The 18,147-nt window shown below is 38.1% G+C and overlaps 1 protein-coding gene across 5 annotated transcripts in view; it reads left to right on the top strand.

Moving 5' to 3' along the window:
- Positions 1 to 856: 856 nt before the first annotated feature.
- The window catches only part of CDC27 (cell division cycle 27), a 55,005-nt gene continuing 37,714 nt past the window's right edge, over positions 857 to 18,147 (top strand). For 4 of the 5 annotated variants that reach the window (XM_045836816.1, XM_045836818.1, XM_045836817.1 and 1 more), the window contains exons 1-3: positions 857 to 1,017; positions 13,363 to 13,438; positions 17,203 to 17,350. In XM_045836816.1, the coding sequence (XP_045692772.1) occupies positions 991 to 1,017; positions 13,363 to 13,438; positions 17,203 to 17,350 (251 nt within the window). In that variant the 5' untranslated portion in view covers positions 857 to 990. Of the gene's footprint in view, positions 1,018 to 13,362; positions 13,439 to 17,202; positions 17,351 to 18,147 lie in introns of those variants that run through there. The other variant, XM_045836821.1, reaches the window with a different exon arrangement.

The following is an 18,147-nucleotide window of genomic DNA, read 5'->3' on the forward strand; positions in this document are numbered from 1 at the left end:
ATAAAAATCAAGTCTTTGGATTTCCAATTCCACACTCTTTCCAATACACCTGAATGCTTCCTCCATCAAGAATAAAAATGTTTGCCTGCCTTCTGAGACTTTCCATGATCTGGTCCCCTAAGTAAATATTTCCAGTTAATGCTTTAACTCTTTCCTGTTTCCCTTCATGCACACCATCCTTCAAAGCTCAGTTTGTCTCCCTTTTTCCTTCTGTGAAACATTCCTCATCTTAATCCCAGTTAATTTCCCTCTCCTCTGAATGTCTACATCAATTATAATGGACACCACATAATTCATCACTTTGTTACATTGCTCTTTCCCTAAACAGACCGTAATATCTTTGAGGACAAGGGCCATATTAAAATTTTGGAGGGTGGCAATCATTCCCAATTTCCTATTTCCCTCTGACCCATGAATAGATACTGCTGGAATGGATGAAACACCTAAACTCAACAGGCAAATACTTATTGATTAAAGTCAGCCCCACACTCTCGAGTCCTACCCTTGCTTAATCTACCGCGCACCAATCAATACGGAAAGGTTGAGTGGCGAATCTAGACGGTAGCAAGGCCACGTAATGCTCCCCGCCCACTCGAATAAGTAAAGAGCAGCCTGTTGGTTGCCGTTTGGGCGTGGCCCGGCCGATTGGGCGTGGCGTGCGTTATTAAAGGCGTGGCCAACAGGAAGCTACGCTCTGGGTCAGATTCGGTAGCCTCCGGTGATCCTCGACAATTTCCGGCAGCGGTCTCCTCCTCTGTCGATTTGCTTCGGGTATTTCCGGAATTCTTCGGGACTTTTCGTCTGGCTCCCGCGCAGATCTCTCCATTTCGGGTATTTCCGTGTCCCGCTCGGACGTGCTCGGCAATCGCTCGGCCGCCCCCATCCCTCGGTAACGGTCGCTGGTGAGTTTAAATGAGCCGGGGCTGGCCGGGCCGGAGCCGCTGCGGGGGGGGCCTGAGGCACTGCAGAAAGTGGGCCTGAGCCTCAAGGATGACGGTGCTGCAGGAACCTGTCCAGGTAATGATAACCCTCTTCTCTGAGGCTTGGCTGGGAGACCCAATCGGGAAGCCGCGTAGGGCCACTTCGCGGCCTGGTGCGGCCTAGGCCGGGCTGCTTCTCCCGCCTCCCCTTACGCCGGGTCCTACCTGTCTTCTCGTCAGTTCGGGGGCCATGCCTACAACCTTAGCGGTGTTACCTCTGGTCCTGTGTTACTTCTGTCTCTAGTACGAGCGGCGTTCGGCGATAATACCTTCCTTCCCCTCCGAGCCGACGTCCGGCTAGCCCCTCCTGTCAGTCTAGGGGCCTGGCCCTGATCTGGGTGAGAGATTGGGGTGGGGTAAGGGGGTGAAAGCTCGCCTAGGTGCTCTGTTACCTAAAGGGTGATTGGGAGGCACATTTATCACAGCTTGTACAATCTTCACAATGGTGGGGCAAGTTTGCGAGGAGGGGTGGTTGGTTTTGTTTTTGTTTTAGGTGAGAGGGTAGAGGGATGGTAGGATCGGTATTTTTAATACTAATTTCTATTTTGGTAACAGACTTACTAGCCCACATTGCTTTCTCCGCGCAGTGGATTTCTCACTGAACAATGATTTAAGAAGAGAACTCCAAGGCCCAGTGCTGAGGTGCAGGCACCTATTACAAGGGGAAGGAGTAGGAACGACAAATCTGAGTTTTTTTCCCGTGGCCTCTGATGGAGATCAGGAGTGTTTTAGTGTACGTTTATACGGCGTTCAGGAAATGAAAGACAAATACTGGTTTTCCCATCATTTCACTGCACTTACCACACTAACGTGTGCCTTGAGGCACAGTGCTCTGAGGGCATGGAAGAAACCCTATTGGGTTTTAAGTGTTCGATGCAGTGCCAAGTCATTTCCCCCTTGCCATCTGAAGAAACAGCATCTTTTGTTCCTTGGTGATGGGCCAGGTCTGGGGGACTTTCAACCCACCATTTGATCTTTGACTTGATTATAAGAGTTGACCTGTCAACTGCTGTCATTGAGTCATGGATAGAAATTAATTCATAATACCCTTAATAGGCCTGTGATAGCAAATAGTAAATATTTTAATACATCATTGCTTTCATACTTCCTTTATTTTTCTTCAGAGGATGAAATACCCATTTCTCCAAGTTGGCTTCTTCCCCGGCTCTATACATATATACCAGCTATTATTGTTTGAATTACTATAATGTGGGATTCTGTCTTAGGAAATGTATCTGTTTGTAAGTTGTACCAGTGCTTCCAAAGCCTTCATAACATCTAATTCCTCTTAGTAGTAAAAAGTCTCTTTTAAGATTTCTTTTTTTTTTGAGACCTAACATGAAATTAGAAGCTGCTGTCTGTACCTTAAATGAATAAATAGAGCACATAAATTGTTTAATTTCTATTTCATATTCTTGTAATTTTTATCTTAATAATTGATACATTTGCTTCCTCTGGCCCCCAAAGTCTTCTAAAATGATAAACTAGTTGTACTGGTAGCCTGTAACCACTATTTAATCATTTGAACTTGTATAAAAGCAGAGAGAATAAAAGAAATAGGTAATCTATTAATAATACCCCTCAGTTTTCCTCTTTCCTAAAGTAAATTGGCAGTAATGCTATTAGGGATTTTTAAGGCTTAAAAGTCAAATTTGGTTTGTTTGTTTTTTTTTCTTCACACTACCTTTATCCACTAGATTTGGGGATGATGGTAAGAAGTTTTAGGATCTGGCCAGGTGAGAACTTTGGTTGTGACTTATAGTGTAAGAAGAGGCCATTCCAGGAGGAATCTGGAGCAGTGGGAGGAACAGGCAACTTTGGCTGCAATGATCAAGACCCACTCATTAAGGATAGTGCTGATAATGGGAAAGAATTAGTAAGGAGGAAAATAAAAATAGGATGGATAGGATACTGTATATGTTGTTATTTTTTTAAACTGTATTTGTAAAGGAATGAGCATAAGTTGGAAAGTTGTTTTCCTTTCTTGGAATGCCTCAGGGTGTGTGGTATTAGTAGGTGTAGGAAAAAGTTGAGAGAAAAGATGAAAGCAACTGTTTTCTTCTTTTTTTTTCTTTCAAGTTTTAACACAGAATACCCAGTCTGATAAACCATGTAAACCTAAATATAAGCTCCTCCTCCAAATTATTTCTCATAGAAAAAGTATTCCTTGTCTGCGGGGTGTAAAAAATTAACTTTCCCCCCACTTTCTAAGTTCTTCTAACTGGGCTAATAATCAAATTAACATGAAACAGATTAACAGAAGAAAATGTCCAAAATTTATTACAGATGTACTTGGGGTGGTGTCATAGAATGGGACCCGAAGATACATTGGGCAGTTGAGGTGTGTATGCCATTTTCGTCAAATGTGAAGGGGGACAGGGGACTGGGATTTCAAAGGACAAGTAGGCAATTCACAGGAAGACAAGAAAGAGCAAACATGTGGGGAACAAATTCTTGCTGGGCCACCCAGAAACAATGGGACACAGAAAAGCTCAACAAACAGGCTTTGCTAGGTGTCTGTCTCAATGTCTGCCGCATTTAGTTTATATTGTGATGATAAGGTGAAGCACCCTTCTTTTTCTAACAGCATTCCTGTAGGAAGGTAAGGGAGGAGAGTCAGGGGTTCTGAGTCCTTTGTTTCTTAATAACCAACTTAAAATCATTATCCTAGAAAGGCATATTTTGTGGTGGCAAAACTTTAGTCCTCCACAAGACTTTACAGAAATCTCTCCTATTGTGAGGCAGAAATTCTATCGTAATTTTTTTTTAAGATTTTACCTATTCATTTTTAGAGAGGGGAAAGGAGGGAGAAAGAAAGGGAGAGAAATACCAGTGTGTGGTTGCTTCTTGTGCACCCCCCACTGGGGATCTGGCCTGCAACCCAGGCATATGCCCTGACTGGGAATTGAACCGGTGACCCCTTGGTTCTCAGGCCGGCACTCAATCCACTGAACCACACCAGCCATGGCCTGTCATTTTTTTAAAAGATTTTATTTATTTATTTTTAGAGAGAGGGGAAGGGAGGGAGAAAGAGAGGGAAAGAAACATTTATGTGAGAGAAACATCCATTGGTTGCTTTTGTAAGTGCCCTGACGGGGGACTGAATTCACAACCCAGGCACGTGCCCTGACCAGGAATCGAACTAGTGACATTGCACTTTGTGGGTCAATACTTAACTAGCTGAGCCACATTGGTCAGGGCTGTCATAATTTTTAATATAACTTTTGTGAAAGATATACTATTCTTAATGACTTCAACTGGTGCTAATTTAGATATTTATAAAAACTCACCTGAAGAAGTTAAAAAAAAAGCAAAGACATTTGATTAGATTTATCAATTTACAGTTAGAAATGTTGGATGGAGTTATAAAAAAAAAGCCTTGTAAAAATTGCCTTTATAAGCAGTATAGTAAGTGGGTGGTAGTATACACCTAGTATTGTTGTAGAGGTCATTAGAGAGCAAAAGAGTACATTTGGCTTGGGGTAAGATGTATAGGGACAGCAACTACCATAGGTGCAGAGAGTACTATATTTCAAATAACTTACAGTTGAAGGTGGTGTATTCAGGAAAACTGTTAGATGACCCCCCACCAAAGGCTTTATTGACATCAGAGAGTGGTAATGGAAGCTGCATGTGGGGTTCTCCTAAGTGGCAAGTTTTACTACTAGGATATATGGGAGCTCGAGTTGGCTTCCTTCACTATCCTTTTCTGACCCTCTTAAAAATTGGTGATAAAGAAATATTGTTCTGAGCAAAGCTCAATTTTAAATCGGAAATGGATAGAACTCTTGAACATGGTACTTTATTTCTCTTTCATTTCTTTGATTTTAAATGAAAAAAATTCAGAGTCCTGGACTTTATGGCCATAGTACATATGTGTCAAATTTGTCTGGTGATCCGTAGTACTAAGGTAGCCAGTAAATCATTTGTGTCTTTTGGGGCTTATGTGTCACAAAATAAATAATTGTGGCAGATATGCTGGTAGATATTATATAATAAAACTATAAATTATGTATATTGAATTTACTTTCATTAAGAGATGGGAAAGAAACCAGTTTTAAGTGCTTAATGTGTGCCAGTCAGTATACTGGGAACACTACATATGTATGCTTTTATTTAACCCACACAAGTCCAAGAAACAGCTCCATTTTTCATATGAAGAAACTGAGGCTAAGAAGACTGAAATAGCTCCCCCAAGGTCACACTGCTGGGAGTACTGGCACACAACTTTGAACAAAGGTCTCCCACCTCAGATCCTGGGTATATTCTGTCTACACCATGTTCTTTCATCTACAACAAAATTAAACAAGCAAGTTCTTAGGAGATCTCCATGTCATAAGTGAGTAATTAGGTGGCGATTATTTGCATTTCAAAATAATTCTTCTGTGTGCCATGAAGTGTTGTCAAAGAGAGAATTCCAAAGATCCTTAACAATTGGATATGCAAAGAAACTTAAGGCTAAGACTACCTTATAAGAAGTGAAAGATCATTTGTTTATTAGTTCAATGTACATTAGTTAAGCACCTGCTTAAAAGTACATAATACATGCTGGGATTATAATAGTGAGCAAAAGCAGATGTCCCTTCCTTTCTAGGGTTTATATTATAGTGAGGAAGATATTATGCAGTGCTCTCCTAAATCCTTGTAAGCTACAACATTGAGAGGTATTAGGAAAGGTACTTGATGCTATTAGAGTGTATAATGAGAATACCTAATCTCATCTGGGGGTCCCCAAAACAGCGTTCCCTGAGAAAGAAATCTAAAGAGTGACTAGAATTTGCATGGTTTGGAGGAAAGGAGGAGCGTGACAGGTAAAGTGAGCTGTATGTTTAACGGCCCTGTGGCAGGAGAGTAGCATGACAGGTTTGAGTTGCTGAAAGAAGGTCACTCACTGTACTAGCATGGAGAGAATAAGAAAACACGACACAGGATGAGCTGGCGAGGTAACTGTGTGTTATACCTCACTGTCTTGTTTGGTGGCTTTGGTTTTTATTATTAAGGACAATTAGAAGCCACTGAAGGATTTTAGCAAAGGGGTAATATGATCAGAGCTGATTTGTGAAAAGTTCACAGGGAGAGAGTGCATCACAGGGTAAAAAAAGAATTCAGGGAGGCCAAATAAAACACTGTTAAAGTAACCCAGGGAAAATGATCTGCCTTAAAAAGTAAATGTTTATTGAACTTCTTCCTTTCATTATTTACTTAAGTTGCATAATTTAAACATGTATCATTTTGAAAAGTAGGTATATGCATGGTTCTAGATCCCTAGGTCATATGGTCTAACATGGGTGTCAAACTCATTTTCACCAGGGGCCACATCAGCCTCGTGGTTGCCTTCAAAGGGCCGAATGTGATTTTAGGACTGTGTAAATGTAAGTACTCCTTAACTAGGGGCAAGGAGCTTGGCGCTGCCACCAGGTAAAAAACAAGGTGCTGGACCGATAAAGCAAGATGGAGGGCCGGATTTGGCCCGTGGGCCTTGTGTTTGCCATTTGTGGTCTAGTAGAACACCGGAAGGCCGGGTCAGTTCTTATGGGGGGTTAAAAAAAGCAGCCAAGCACTGTGTTAGACTTACCTCAGAGGTGTTTTTATTCCTATTTTACAGATAATTAAAACTAAAGCCCTAAGAAATGTCTGGGTCATCTTTATTATTGTCAGAGGGAGTCTCTTTGTCTCTTGGATTGGGGTGTGGAGATCATATTAAACATTCAAAAACTAATTGTTGAGTCAAATTAGGTTTGTATACCCTTTAGCTTGTTGTATTATTTTTTTGAGTTATTATCTAATCCAAATGTTGAAATTCTCTGAAGAGACGCACATAGTTTACCACATTTCCTATTATCTGTCTCTTTGCTATGTTGTAACATAGAAGAGATGTAAGTTAGATAGCAGTGATTCTGTGGTATATACAAAACCTTCTTAAATTCACCCCTTACAACACCGTGTTTTTTAATAGTTAATGTTTTTTTGTATTCTTTTTCCATGACCATTTATCCCCCAGCAAACCCACATATTTTTGTTCTAAGGTTTGGCTTCCCAATTGTTTGGTAAGAAAAAACAGAAGCACAGTGACCCCAATGACAATGATGAAATAGATGCCAGTAGAGATCTGAAATTTTCAAAAAGTTAAGGCTATTATTACAGCCCTACAGAACTTAATTTTTGCAACCTGGGTAAGTGTTTTACTGAAATCAGGATCGTACAGCATATAGTAAGATGATAAGGCAAATGATCTGAGTAGTGTGGAGGAAAGGATATGACAGGATCTAGTTTGCTATTAACCAGAAAAATCTGGGTATCTTCCAGATATTTATAGATGACACCACTAAGAGATTGTACTGCCCTCAAACCTGATATATTCCAACCCTTCAGTCAGGCTGACCCTTATCTCCACGCCAGATTCTTACTTCCTTTGCTTTTTAATGTTTTACTTATTATGTTGAGAAGAAACAACTAGATGTTATTTTGTATTTTATGTTGTCAACATTAATATTCCCTTTTATTCATATTAGTAAAAGTTAATTATAGTTGGAATATCTCAATTTGTGTTTTACCTCCAGATTGGGTTTCTAAAAGTTGGTAGATCAGTAAATGGAAAATGGACCCAGAGTTCTAAAACATACACTCAACAAACATTTATTGAACATTTATTATGCTTAAGGGCAGTTATCTAGGGTAACTATGGAAATAACTCATGAAGTAGGATAACCAGGGCATTCTAGAGAAAAATAGGGTCTAGTTTTTGTCTTAAAAATATTGCAACCTAGTTAACCAAATAATATAGCCAAATCTAATAAGTAACCTGGTGTTTTAAAAAAGCATAAACAAACTATCTAGAACCGTAGGATAGAATAATTAGTATTGCATGGGATAGATCAGTGAAGGCTTCAGGAAAGGCAGAGGAGCATGTAAACTGAATTCTGAAGAAAGGATGACTGAAATTTCAGGAGATAGAAGTTAAAGTTCTGAATTTTGTAGAGCTATCTAAGAGGAAACAGAAAGTTTTCATCAGGGAGGAAGACATGATGGATAATAATGAGAATGACAAGCAGCTAAAATGTATTGAATTATTAAGAATGTGCTAGGAACCATTATGTACTTTACTGGAGTCTTATGATTTAAATGAAGAAACTAAGACTTAAAGAAACATGAAATTACTTGCCCAAGACTCAGAACTAGTAAATCGCGGAATGTGGATTTGAATCCAAACCCCTCACTATAGTCTTCTGTTTAGCAGTGATGATATTTACGTTTGAAGAAGGTAATTCAGGGACAGGATGGATTGCATAACAGCTTGCAGGTAGGAAAACCACTTAGGAATCTAAGAGTTTAAAGGGAAGAAGATTCTGTTACAGACTGGGACTAGAAAAAAGGGGATAGATTCGAGGTACCTTCCTTTATGTACAATTCTGTAAATAATGGTTACTTACTAATCAGCACACTAAAACCTTTTAATTCCATAATGTACCCAGATTGAACTACCAGTACATTCATGATTCCATGTATACTGTACCAGGTCACAGATGTGACCTTGGGCAGTTTGAGTTTCAGACAAAGAGTGTATCTCCTAGTCCTAGCAGCAGCAATGCTCTTCAAGATGCTGTTATTGTAGTAATCTTTAATTTGTAGAGAGAAAGCACCTTTTTGGTCAGTAACTTGTTTCTTTCCCCTTTTTAAATTATGGTACTCCCCTCCTACTCATGGTCTGCTGAAGTCTGAAAATATTAAATGGAAAATTCCAGAAAGAAACAGTTCATAACTTATTTTAATTGCATGCTATCTTGAGTAGTGTGATGAAATCTCGTACAGTCCTGCTCCATCCCGCCCGGGATGTGAATCATCCCTTTGTCTGGTGTTCATGGTATATACACTACCTGCTCAATAGTTACTTCTTAGCCTTCTCATCACCAGATCGACTGTTGTGATATCACAGCACTTGTGTTGAAATAACCCTTATTTTACCTAATAATGCCCCAAAGCACAAGAATAGTGATGCTGGCAATCTGGATATGCCAAAGAGAAGCTGTAAAGTGCTTTCTTTAAGTGAAAAGGTGAGCACAGTACAATAAGATACTTTGAAAGAGAGAGAGAAACCATGTTCATGTAACTTTTATTATAATATATTGCTGAAATTGTTCTGTTTTATTATTAGTTATTGTTAATCTCTTACTGTGTCTAATTTATAAATTAAATCACAGGTATATATGTATAGCAAAAAAAAAGCAGACGTAATGCCTGCTTGAGTGTGGTTGGTAGGCTAATAATATGGGTACAATAATATATAGTTTTAATTTGAACACTTCACCTAAAATGTCATATGCTGTGCTTGAGTGTGATATTGTAATGTTGCAGAATTGTATCCTTATGATTTTGTACTAAAAAAGAGACGTTATTTGTGCCAGATCCTGTATATGTGTGTGTATGCACACACACACTGTAGGGTTTGGCGCTATTTGCTGGTTTCAGGCATCCCCTGGGAGATCTTAGAACATGTCCCCTACGGATGGGGGTGAATACTGTAGCTAATTTTTTTAAAATCCTCACTTAAGGGCATACTTATTGATGTTAGAGAGAGGAGAAAGGAGGGAGAAAAAGAGAGAGGGAGAGAAAGGTCAACGTGAGAGAGGAACATTGATCTCATATGCACCCCCTGCTGTGTACCTGAACCAGCAACCTAGGCTTGTGCCCTGACTGGGAATGGAACCTGCTATCTTTCAGTTTATGGGAGGATATTCCAACCAACTGAGCCACACCAGCCAGAGCTACTATATCTAACTTAAATTCCACAAATATTTATTGAACACCTGCTTTGCAGGCTCCAGTACTGTCTTCTATCAGCTAGTCCAGTGATTCTTAATGAATCAGGATGTCTGTGAATCCCTAACACTGTATACAGATTTTCTGTATATGTGCATGTATGTGTTTTTAAGTTTTTCAAGAGAGTGTACTGTAAAAGGAGGAAGAACTGCTTATCTAGAATGGAGAAGAATGGTTCTGAACCCTGAATGCTTACCAGTAAAAAGGTTTAAAAATAAGGATATCTAAACTCAGTTCCAACATCCAGGGATTGTGATTTGGTGGATTTGAGGTAGAGCACCATCGGGCAAGGGTTGATAGCCACTGGTCTTTACAGGAGTAACACTGAAATATACTTCACGAGATCAGAAACTGTTCATTAATTACTGTACTCCCAGAGTCTAGAAGGTTCCTGGCACACAGTAGGTAGGCATTCATTAAATATTTATTAAATGAATGAGTACTAGAGCCTACCAGTTCAGAAAAGTTAAAAAAGACACCTCCTCTTCCCCTCATTGCTTTATCGTTCATGGTAAGTCATGATGGAATCAGTGAAAACATTTCCTCACACAGTAATAGTATACCTTTGTATTCTAAATAGTTATGTATGTTGATATCCACCACAGGCAAATGCTATGAGAAGAAGTAAAGCTGAGTTAGTAGTAAGGAGTAGGCATCTCAGATCATTGGCTAATGGTCTGTAGAAGAGCTGTAAGCAGCACATATTGGGGGACACTTCACTGGGGGTTCTGGCTGTTTCAGCATTGCCTGTTTTGGTTACCTTTTTTATTTAGGTGGCTCTATGTTGGGAAGGATCGTGTATATAGGGATCTAACAGTACTTCCTAAGAGGTCCCATTGATATTTAGTGGCCTCTTTTTTATTTTTTCTCTTCCCATCCTCTTTATTCTCTCAAGAAATAGAGAGTACCCTCCAATTACTGAGTCTTTTTAGTGTGATGTGATATTTCAGTATTCTAAGCATTTATGTCTATGAGATTGAGGGGCATTGTGGAAATAATTTATATGGAGTTATTCTGGAAGCAATGATACATGCCAGCTGGCAGAAAACATGCATGGCAAAATTATAATTGTTATGAACCACTTTCTCTTCTGGCAATTATGAGCAGGGATATTGGGATTAATTGGGATAAATTATCTTTAGTATGGAGTCTATAAGCATCTGAAAACTCCAGGATTTCTCTTATTTAGAGCAGATAAATAATTTTTATGTACATATTTTGGAATCATATTACAGATATGCTTCTGAACTACTTCTGAAAATATTAGGGGAAAGTGAAATAGTAGTTTATTAAATTTCAGACCAAAGGAGATTTCTTTGTTAGCCCAACTAATCTGGGTGGGTTCTGAAAGGAGATGGTTTTTTGGTTCGTTTATACATAGGATGTTTTATGTTGTAGTAAGTGTAAGAAATGGGTTAGGGCTAAGAACGAACATGAACACCTATAAACAAGAGGCTATGAAATAATTCAAGCCTTTCTTTTAAAGCAAAGGGACATGACCTAAAGGATTAGAAATTATTTTATTCATAACATCTTGAGTGAACATTAGTAGAGACAGCCTCTTGGCGTTTGCTGAGCAGAAGTTTTTAATTAGAGTAAGTCTTTTAAGTCACTTCTTTTGAACCTTAATATGCATATAAATCACCTGGGGATCTTGTTAAAATGCAGATTCCAGTTTAGTAGGTGTGGGATGGGGTCTCAGATGCCACACTTCTAGTAAGCTCTCAGGGGGGCAGCTCCAGGAACCACACTGTGAGCAGCAAATTTCTTGAAGTGGCAGGAAATGACTGGATTAAGGACATTAACATTGGAGAAGAAAATGCTACTTCTGTTGGTATAGTTTACTCAAAAGTAAGTTTAAATTTGCATCCTCCTTTCCCTTGACATTACCTATTAAAGATGAACATGTGTATACTCAACAATCCAGTAATTTTATTCTTGAGTATATACCCTAATTTGGAAAAATTCTTAAACATATACCCCAAGAGACAAATATAAGAGTTTTCATTGTAGCATTATTATAACTGGGAGGAAAAAAAAACTAGAAATAACCCAAATGTTTGTATGTAATAAGGTGGATTAAATACATTTTGGTATATTTATACAATGGAAATACTATTCAGCAGTCAAAGTGAATGAACTCCAGCTGCACACATCATCGAGGATGAATTTTGAGAACCTAATATTGGGTTACTAAATCATAGCAAAATACATATAATATGATTATATTTAAAATTTTTTAAAGTCTTTTTTAAAAAATATTTTATTTATTTATTTTTAGGGAGGGAAGGGAGGGAGTGGGAGAGAGAAAGAGAGAGAGAGAGAGAGATCAGTGTGCAGTTGCTGGGGGTTCTGGCCTGCAACCCAGGAATGTACCCTGGCTGGGAATCGAACCTGGGACACTTTGGTTCCCAGCCCGCGCTCAATCCACTGAGCTACGCCAGCCAGGTATATTTAAAAATTTTTAAAAAGCAATGCTACATTGCTTACGGATGATACGTACAAATGTATAAAAATTGTGAAGAAAGCGAAAAGAAAGATTAATAAAATTCTGAGTGGTGGTTTCTTTTTTAAGTCAGAGATTTTGTGACTGACAAGGAGCTTCACAGATACTGGTAATATTTTCTTTCTTAAGCTGGTTAAGGGAGTACATGGGTCTAAATATTTTTATTATTATTACTTAAAATGTTCTTCTATCTGATACATACTTAATAAGGTGTTTCATAACTCTAAAAAAGAAAAAGTATTCCAATGGATTCACAGTTATTCCTGTGATAGCTTTACTCATTTGTATTTCAGTATGCTGCCTTGGGTGGATGAGACCTAGGTGCCATTAAAGGTATTGAATGGGGAAGTTTTTGGTGGAGGATGACGTACATTTGAACGTTTCCCTTATGTGTATCATGAAAAAGTGTTAAAAAACACTGATTTAAGATTAGAGCAGTATAGTTTAATAGGGTAGGCAGACCTGCAAACTAATAACTGTAATATATGTGTGCTCATACTAGAAGAGATAACGTTTACAAAAAGAAATAGAGATCAGCCGGGAAATCTTTATGAAGTAGATGTTATTTAAGCTGGGACTTTAGGAATGAGGGAGCCCACATTCCCCAGTGAAGGAAAAGGAAATACAAAGGCACAGAAGCCTGAAAGTCCATGGATCGTCTAGTGCAGGGGTGTCAAACTCATTTTCACCGGGGGCCACGTCAGCCTTGAGGTTGCTTTCAAAGGGCTAAAATGTAGAGCTCCTTGCCCCTAGTTAAGGAGTAGTTACATTTATAAAGTCCTGAAATTACACTTGGCCCTTTGAAGGCAATCACAAGGCTGATGTGGCCCCCGGCGAAAATGAGTTTGACACCCCTGGTCTACTGAGGGAATTTAGGTTTGTTAGCAGCCGTACTGTGAAGAGCTTTATCTAACACACTTTGGAGTTTGCACTGTGGACGTTGAGGTGTTATTAGTTAAATTAGGGATGTTGACTTGAGGTTTATATGCAAGGCTCTGTGCTAGTAGTTTCCTTGAAACTCTGTATTTGTATATTTATATTCTTTTCTTTCACTTGCAGGCTGCTATATGGCAAGCACTAAACCATTATGCTTATCGAGATGCAGTTTTCCTCGCAGAACGACTGTATGCAGAAGGTTTGTAATATATTCATTTCTATAGTCATAAATAAATTATATGAACAACATCACTATTTATGACTGCAACAAGATTCTGAGTATCACTTTTGTTTTTTCTTTGTGATTGATTTTAGTTCATAAGAACTTTTCCCTGTATCTGTGTAGCTCCTTATATGCTACTTTTAATAACTGTAGAGTTGCTTTAGGTTTTATACTTTGGTTTACTTAATCTTCCCCAATCCTTAGGGGTTTTTTTTTTCCAGGCTTTTTATTAGACTAGAGTCTGTATCCAGTGGTGAAGAGTGTGGGCTAGTGTACAGCCTCAGTACAAACCCTAAGTCTGTCACTTAAATATACAGTTGTATACCTTAATGTCTGAGTATTACAGATTTCACATTACAGATTATCTGTAAACTAAAGATAATAATTGCCTCATAAAGTTGAAGAAAGTTGAAGAATTAAATGAGATAATGTATTTAAAGCACTTGGCATAGCCTTCAATACACATCTAATAATGTATGTTTTGTTTCTGTCAATTATTGTAATTCTCTTTCTAAAATGCTACTATAGATAATTATGTACAGCTTTTTTTCTTTCAAGTCATTTTCTTGGATTATATACTCTAAAATGGAATTTACAAGTCAAAGGGTATGATCAGTTCTACACAAAAAGATTACTTTTTACCCAGCTGATAACCAAGCAGAGGCGTAATAATCTGGGGTGTCGCCAACAGTGTAAGAAGACTTCCTTCATAGGCCTCAGTGTTACATTTCAATGTACGTTTGCTTGCTTGGGAATTAGGAGGTATTTTGTCTTCCATTTTATAACTGAGGGAATGTGGGTATTTTCTCAAGCTTTTGTTTTAAATTTATTCTTATTTTGTGAGCTGTATCTTTATTTATTACATAATTGCCCCCAGATTGTTGCTTTTTAATCTTAACTCTATTTATTTTTATTATTCTGATATCTAAATTTTTTATGTAGTTGAACTCATCAGCTTTGCCATTTATACTTTCTCCTATTGCTTCAGTAGCTGAAAAATTGTCATCTTTTATAACTATAATATATGGTTCTTTTTTTTTAAGATTTTATTTATTTTTTTAGCGAGGGAAGGGAGGGAGGGGGGGGAGAGAGAGAAAGAGAAGGGGGGGGAGAGAGAGAGGGAGGGAGAGAGGGAGAGAAACATCAATGTGCGGTTGCTGGGGGTTCTGGCCTGCAACCCAGGAATGTACCCTGGCTGGGAATCGAACCTGGGACACTTTGGTTCCCAGCCCGCGCTCAATCCACTGAGCTACGCCAGCCAGGGCTAAATATATGGTTCTTAATTGTTTAAAAATACTTAAAGAATTTATCATAGTATCATTACTGAATTTATCCAATATTATTTACAAGTGTTTTTTGCAATCTGGTCCTTTTTCTTTTCTTTTTTTACTTTTATTTTTCAATTACAGTTTACATTCAATATTATTTTGCATTAGTTTCAGGTATACAGCATAGTGGTTAGATAATCACATAGTTTACAGTGTTCCCCCTGATGTTTCCAGTACCCTTCTGACGCCATACATAGTCTTTACAATATTATTGGGTATATGCCCTGTGCTGTAATATACATCCCATGACTATTTTGTAACTACCAATTTGTACATCTTAATCCCTTCACCTTTCCCTCATCCCCTCAACCCTCTCCTCTCAGGCAACCATCAGTCTCTTCTCTTTATCTTTGAGTCTGTTTTGGTTTTGTTTTTTCATTTATTTTGTTCTTTAGCTTTCACATATAAGTGAAATTTTATGGTATTTGTCTGACTTATTTCATTCAGCATAATACCCTCTAGATCCATCTGTGCTGTTGCAAATGGTAAGACTCATTCTATTTATGGGTGAGTAATATTCCATTGTCTATATTTACCACAACTTTTTTATCCACTCATCTACTGATGGACACTTAGATTGCTGCCGTATCTTGGCTATTGTAAATAATGCTGCAGTGAGCATAGGGGTGCATATATTCTTTTGAATCAGTGTGTTAGGTTCCTTCAGAAGTGGAATCACTGGGTCATAAGGCAGTTTCATTTTTAATTTTTTAAGGAACCTTCATCCTGTTTTCTATAGTGACTGCACCAGTCTGCATTCCCACCAACAAAGGGTTCCCTTCTCTTTACCTCCTTGAGAACACTTGTTGATTTATTGATGATAGCCATCATGACAGATTTGAGGTGATATCTCATTGTGGTTTTAATCTGCATTCTCCGATGATAAGTGATGTTGAGCATCTTTTCATATGCCTATTGACCATCTGTATGTTCTCTTTGGAGAAGTGTCTATTCAGGTCCTCTGCCCACTTTTTAATTGGATTACTTGTTGGGTTTTTTGTGTTTTTTTTTGTTTGTTTGTTTGTTTTTGCTGTTGAGTTGTATGAGTTCTTGATAAATTTTCAGTATTAACCCCTTATCAGATGTACCATTGACAGATATGTTCTCACATTCAGTGGGTTGTCTTTTTGTTTTGTCAGTGTCCTCTGCTGTGAAACACTTTTTAGTGAGATGTAGTCCCATTTGTTTATATCTTCTTTTGTTTCTCTTCCCTGAGGAGATATGTCAGAAAAAATATTGCCAAGAGAAATGTCACAGATTTTAAATACAAGAGAATTATGGTATCGAGTCTTATGTTTAAGTCTTTGATCCATTTTTAGTTTATTCTTATATATAGTGTAAGAAAGTGTTACATGTTCCCTCTTTGTTCCCCCCACAGCCTCTAAAATACTGATCAAAGCAGCAAACAAAAGAACTGGCACATTTCTGAACGTACAGCATTCTGGGCTTTCTTGCCATTTCCTAGTGGGCTATCCACCCTCTCCCAGCCCCTAACAACAAGTTGGATCACACAAAAGTTGGATCAATGCTTTTAATGATGCAAGCAATAAACTAACCCGCCGTGCTTTGTCATTCTTGCAAGTGGTTTCCTTTTTTTTTTTTTTTTTTTGCATGTACCTGTCCAGTTTTCCCAACACCATTTATTGAATAGACTGTTTTTACCCCATCATATGTTCTTGCCTCCTTTGTCATATATTAATTGAATCTAGCCCTTTTTCTTTTTTTTTTTAAGATTTTATTTATTTTATTTTTAGACAGAAGGGAAGGGAGGGAGAGAGGCAAAGAAACATTAATGTGTGTTTGCTTCCAGTGCATCCCCTACTGGGGACCTGGCCTGCAACCCAGGCATGTGCCCTGATTGGGCACTTCGAACTGGCCACCCTTTGGTTCACGGGCTGACACTCAGTCCACTGAGCCACATCAGTCAGGGCGAATCTGGCCTTTTTCAATGTACAAGTTATTTTAGATTAGTAATGTATAACACTGAGTTTTCCTCTCTTAATGAAATTTGATTTCTGTACTCTCAATGGTCTGTTATAAAAATATTACACAAAAACAAGATGCTTTAAAGTCATCTGTTTAAAGGGAGGGAGGGGTAGGTGTGTGTGTGTGCGTGCATGCATGCGTGCGTGTTGTTTGCTTGCTTGCTTTTCTTAAGGACTCATAGATTGTCTTCATCGTATTATCGCCCTGGTTCATTGTAGAAAGACGGTAATTAGGGCTTGGGAAACTAAATTTTCTATCAGTAAGGTATTTCTACTTAATTGAAATTTGGATTTATAAATGATTGTTTCACATTAAATAACATGCCTAATTTTTTTGTTGCTAAACTTGCTTATTGCTAGATAAACAATGATTACCATTCAACCCACTGAATAATAGCCCTTTTTTTTTTTATATGTGTGTTCTTAGTACACTCGGAAGAAGCCTTGTTTTTACTGGCAACCTGTTATTACCGCTCAGGAAAGGCATATAAAGCATATAGACTCTTGAAAGGACACAGTTGTACTACACCGCAATGTAAATACCTGCTTGCAAAATGTTGTGTTGACCTCAGCAAGTAAGTTTTAAAAATTTTTTTCTATCTAATTTTGTTCCTACGTACACTGTAGAATTTTGGATAACATTTTTTGGTGGATTAAACTGTGATTGACTCCCTTTCTCCCCTGTTTTTCCGTAGTAGAGGTTTGTCAGTAACTTTGTAACTTAAGTTGTAATTAATTACTATCATTTTCTAGAATCCTAGTGTTATTTCCTTTCCTTTGCTTTCATTGTTAGACCAATTGAAATAAAGCCTGAAACCTACCTACCGCTTCATCTGTGATTAATGTTCCCCTGTGTCTAGGTAGTTGCATAATTATGGATTTGCCTTTCAAGATCGTTTTCTTTGCAAACCACTACTCCTACCCCTTTGAAGGAATGGGGCAAATTCAGGAGAGTGCTTCTTTTGCACATTACAGTTAAACCAAGTTAGCTATCCCAGCTCTGAATCTGGAGTCCGCTAGAGGTATAGGTAGTTATGTTCTGTTAAACTCTTTCTGTGCTGTAAGAGATAAACTAATGGCAAAGTGACTAGAACAAGACAGATAATTTAAAAGCCTATGTGTGTATTTAAAGTTTGTAGGTTTATAGGTTTCTTTTATTTGATGGCTTTTAAATTAAAGCTAGCTACAATATGTATAACATTTCTGAGATACTTGTTATCGAATTATTTTTACTTCAAGGATTCTAATGTTCTAAGTTCTTAAAACTGTATTTACCAGTTTCTTAACCCAATTCTTATCTTAGACCTTCTTACTCCATTTACAAATCATTATAGTTTTTTTAAAAATCCCAATGACAATAAAAAACTTGAGA

The sequence above is a fragment of the Phyllostomus hastatus genome, unplaced genomic scaffold (assembly GCF_019186645.2).
Source record: "Phyllostomus hastatus isolate PE091 unplaced genomic scaffold, TTU_PhHast_1.1 phas_contig_210, whole genome shotgun sequence".
Taxonomy (NCBI): Eukaryota; Metazoa; Chordata; class Mammalia; order Chiroptera; family Phyllostomidae; genus Phyllostomus; species Phyllostomus hastatus.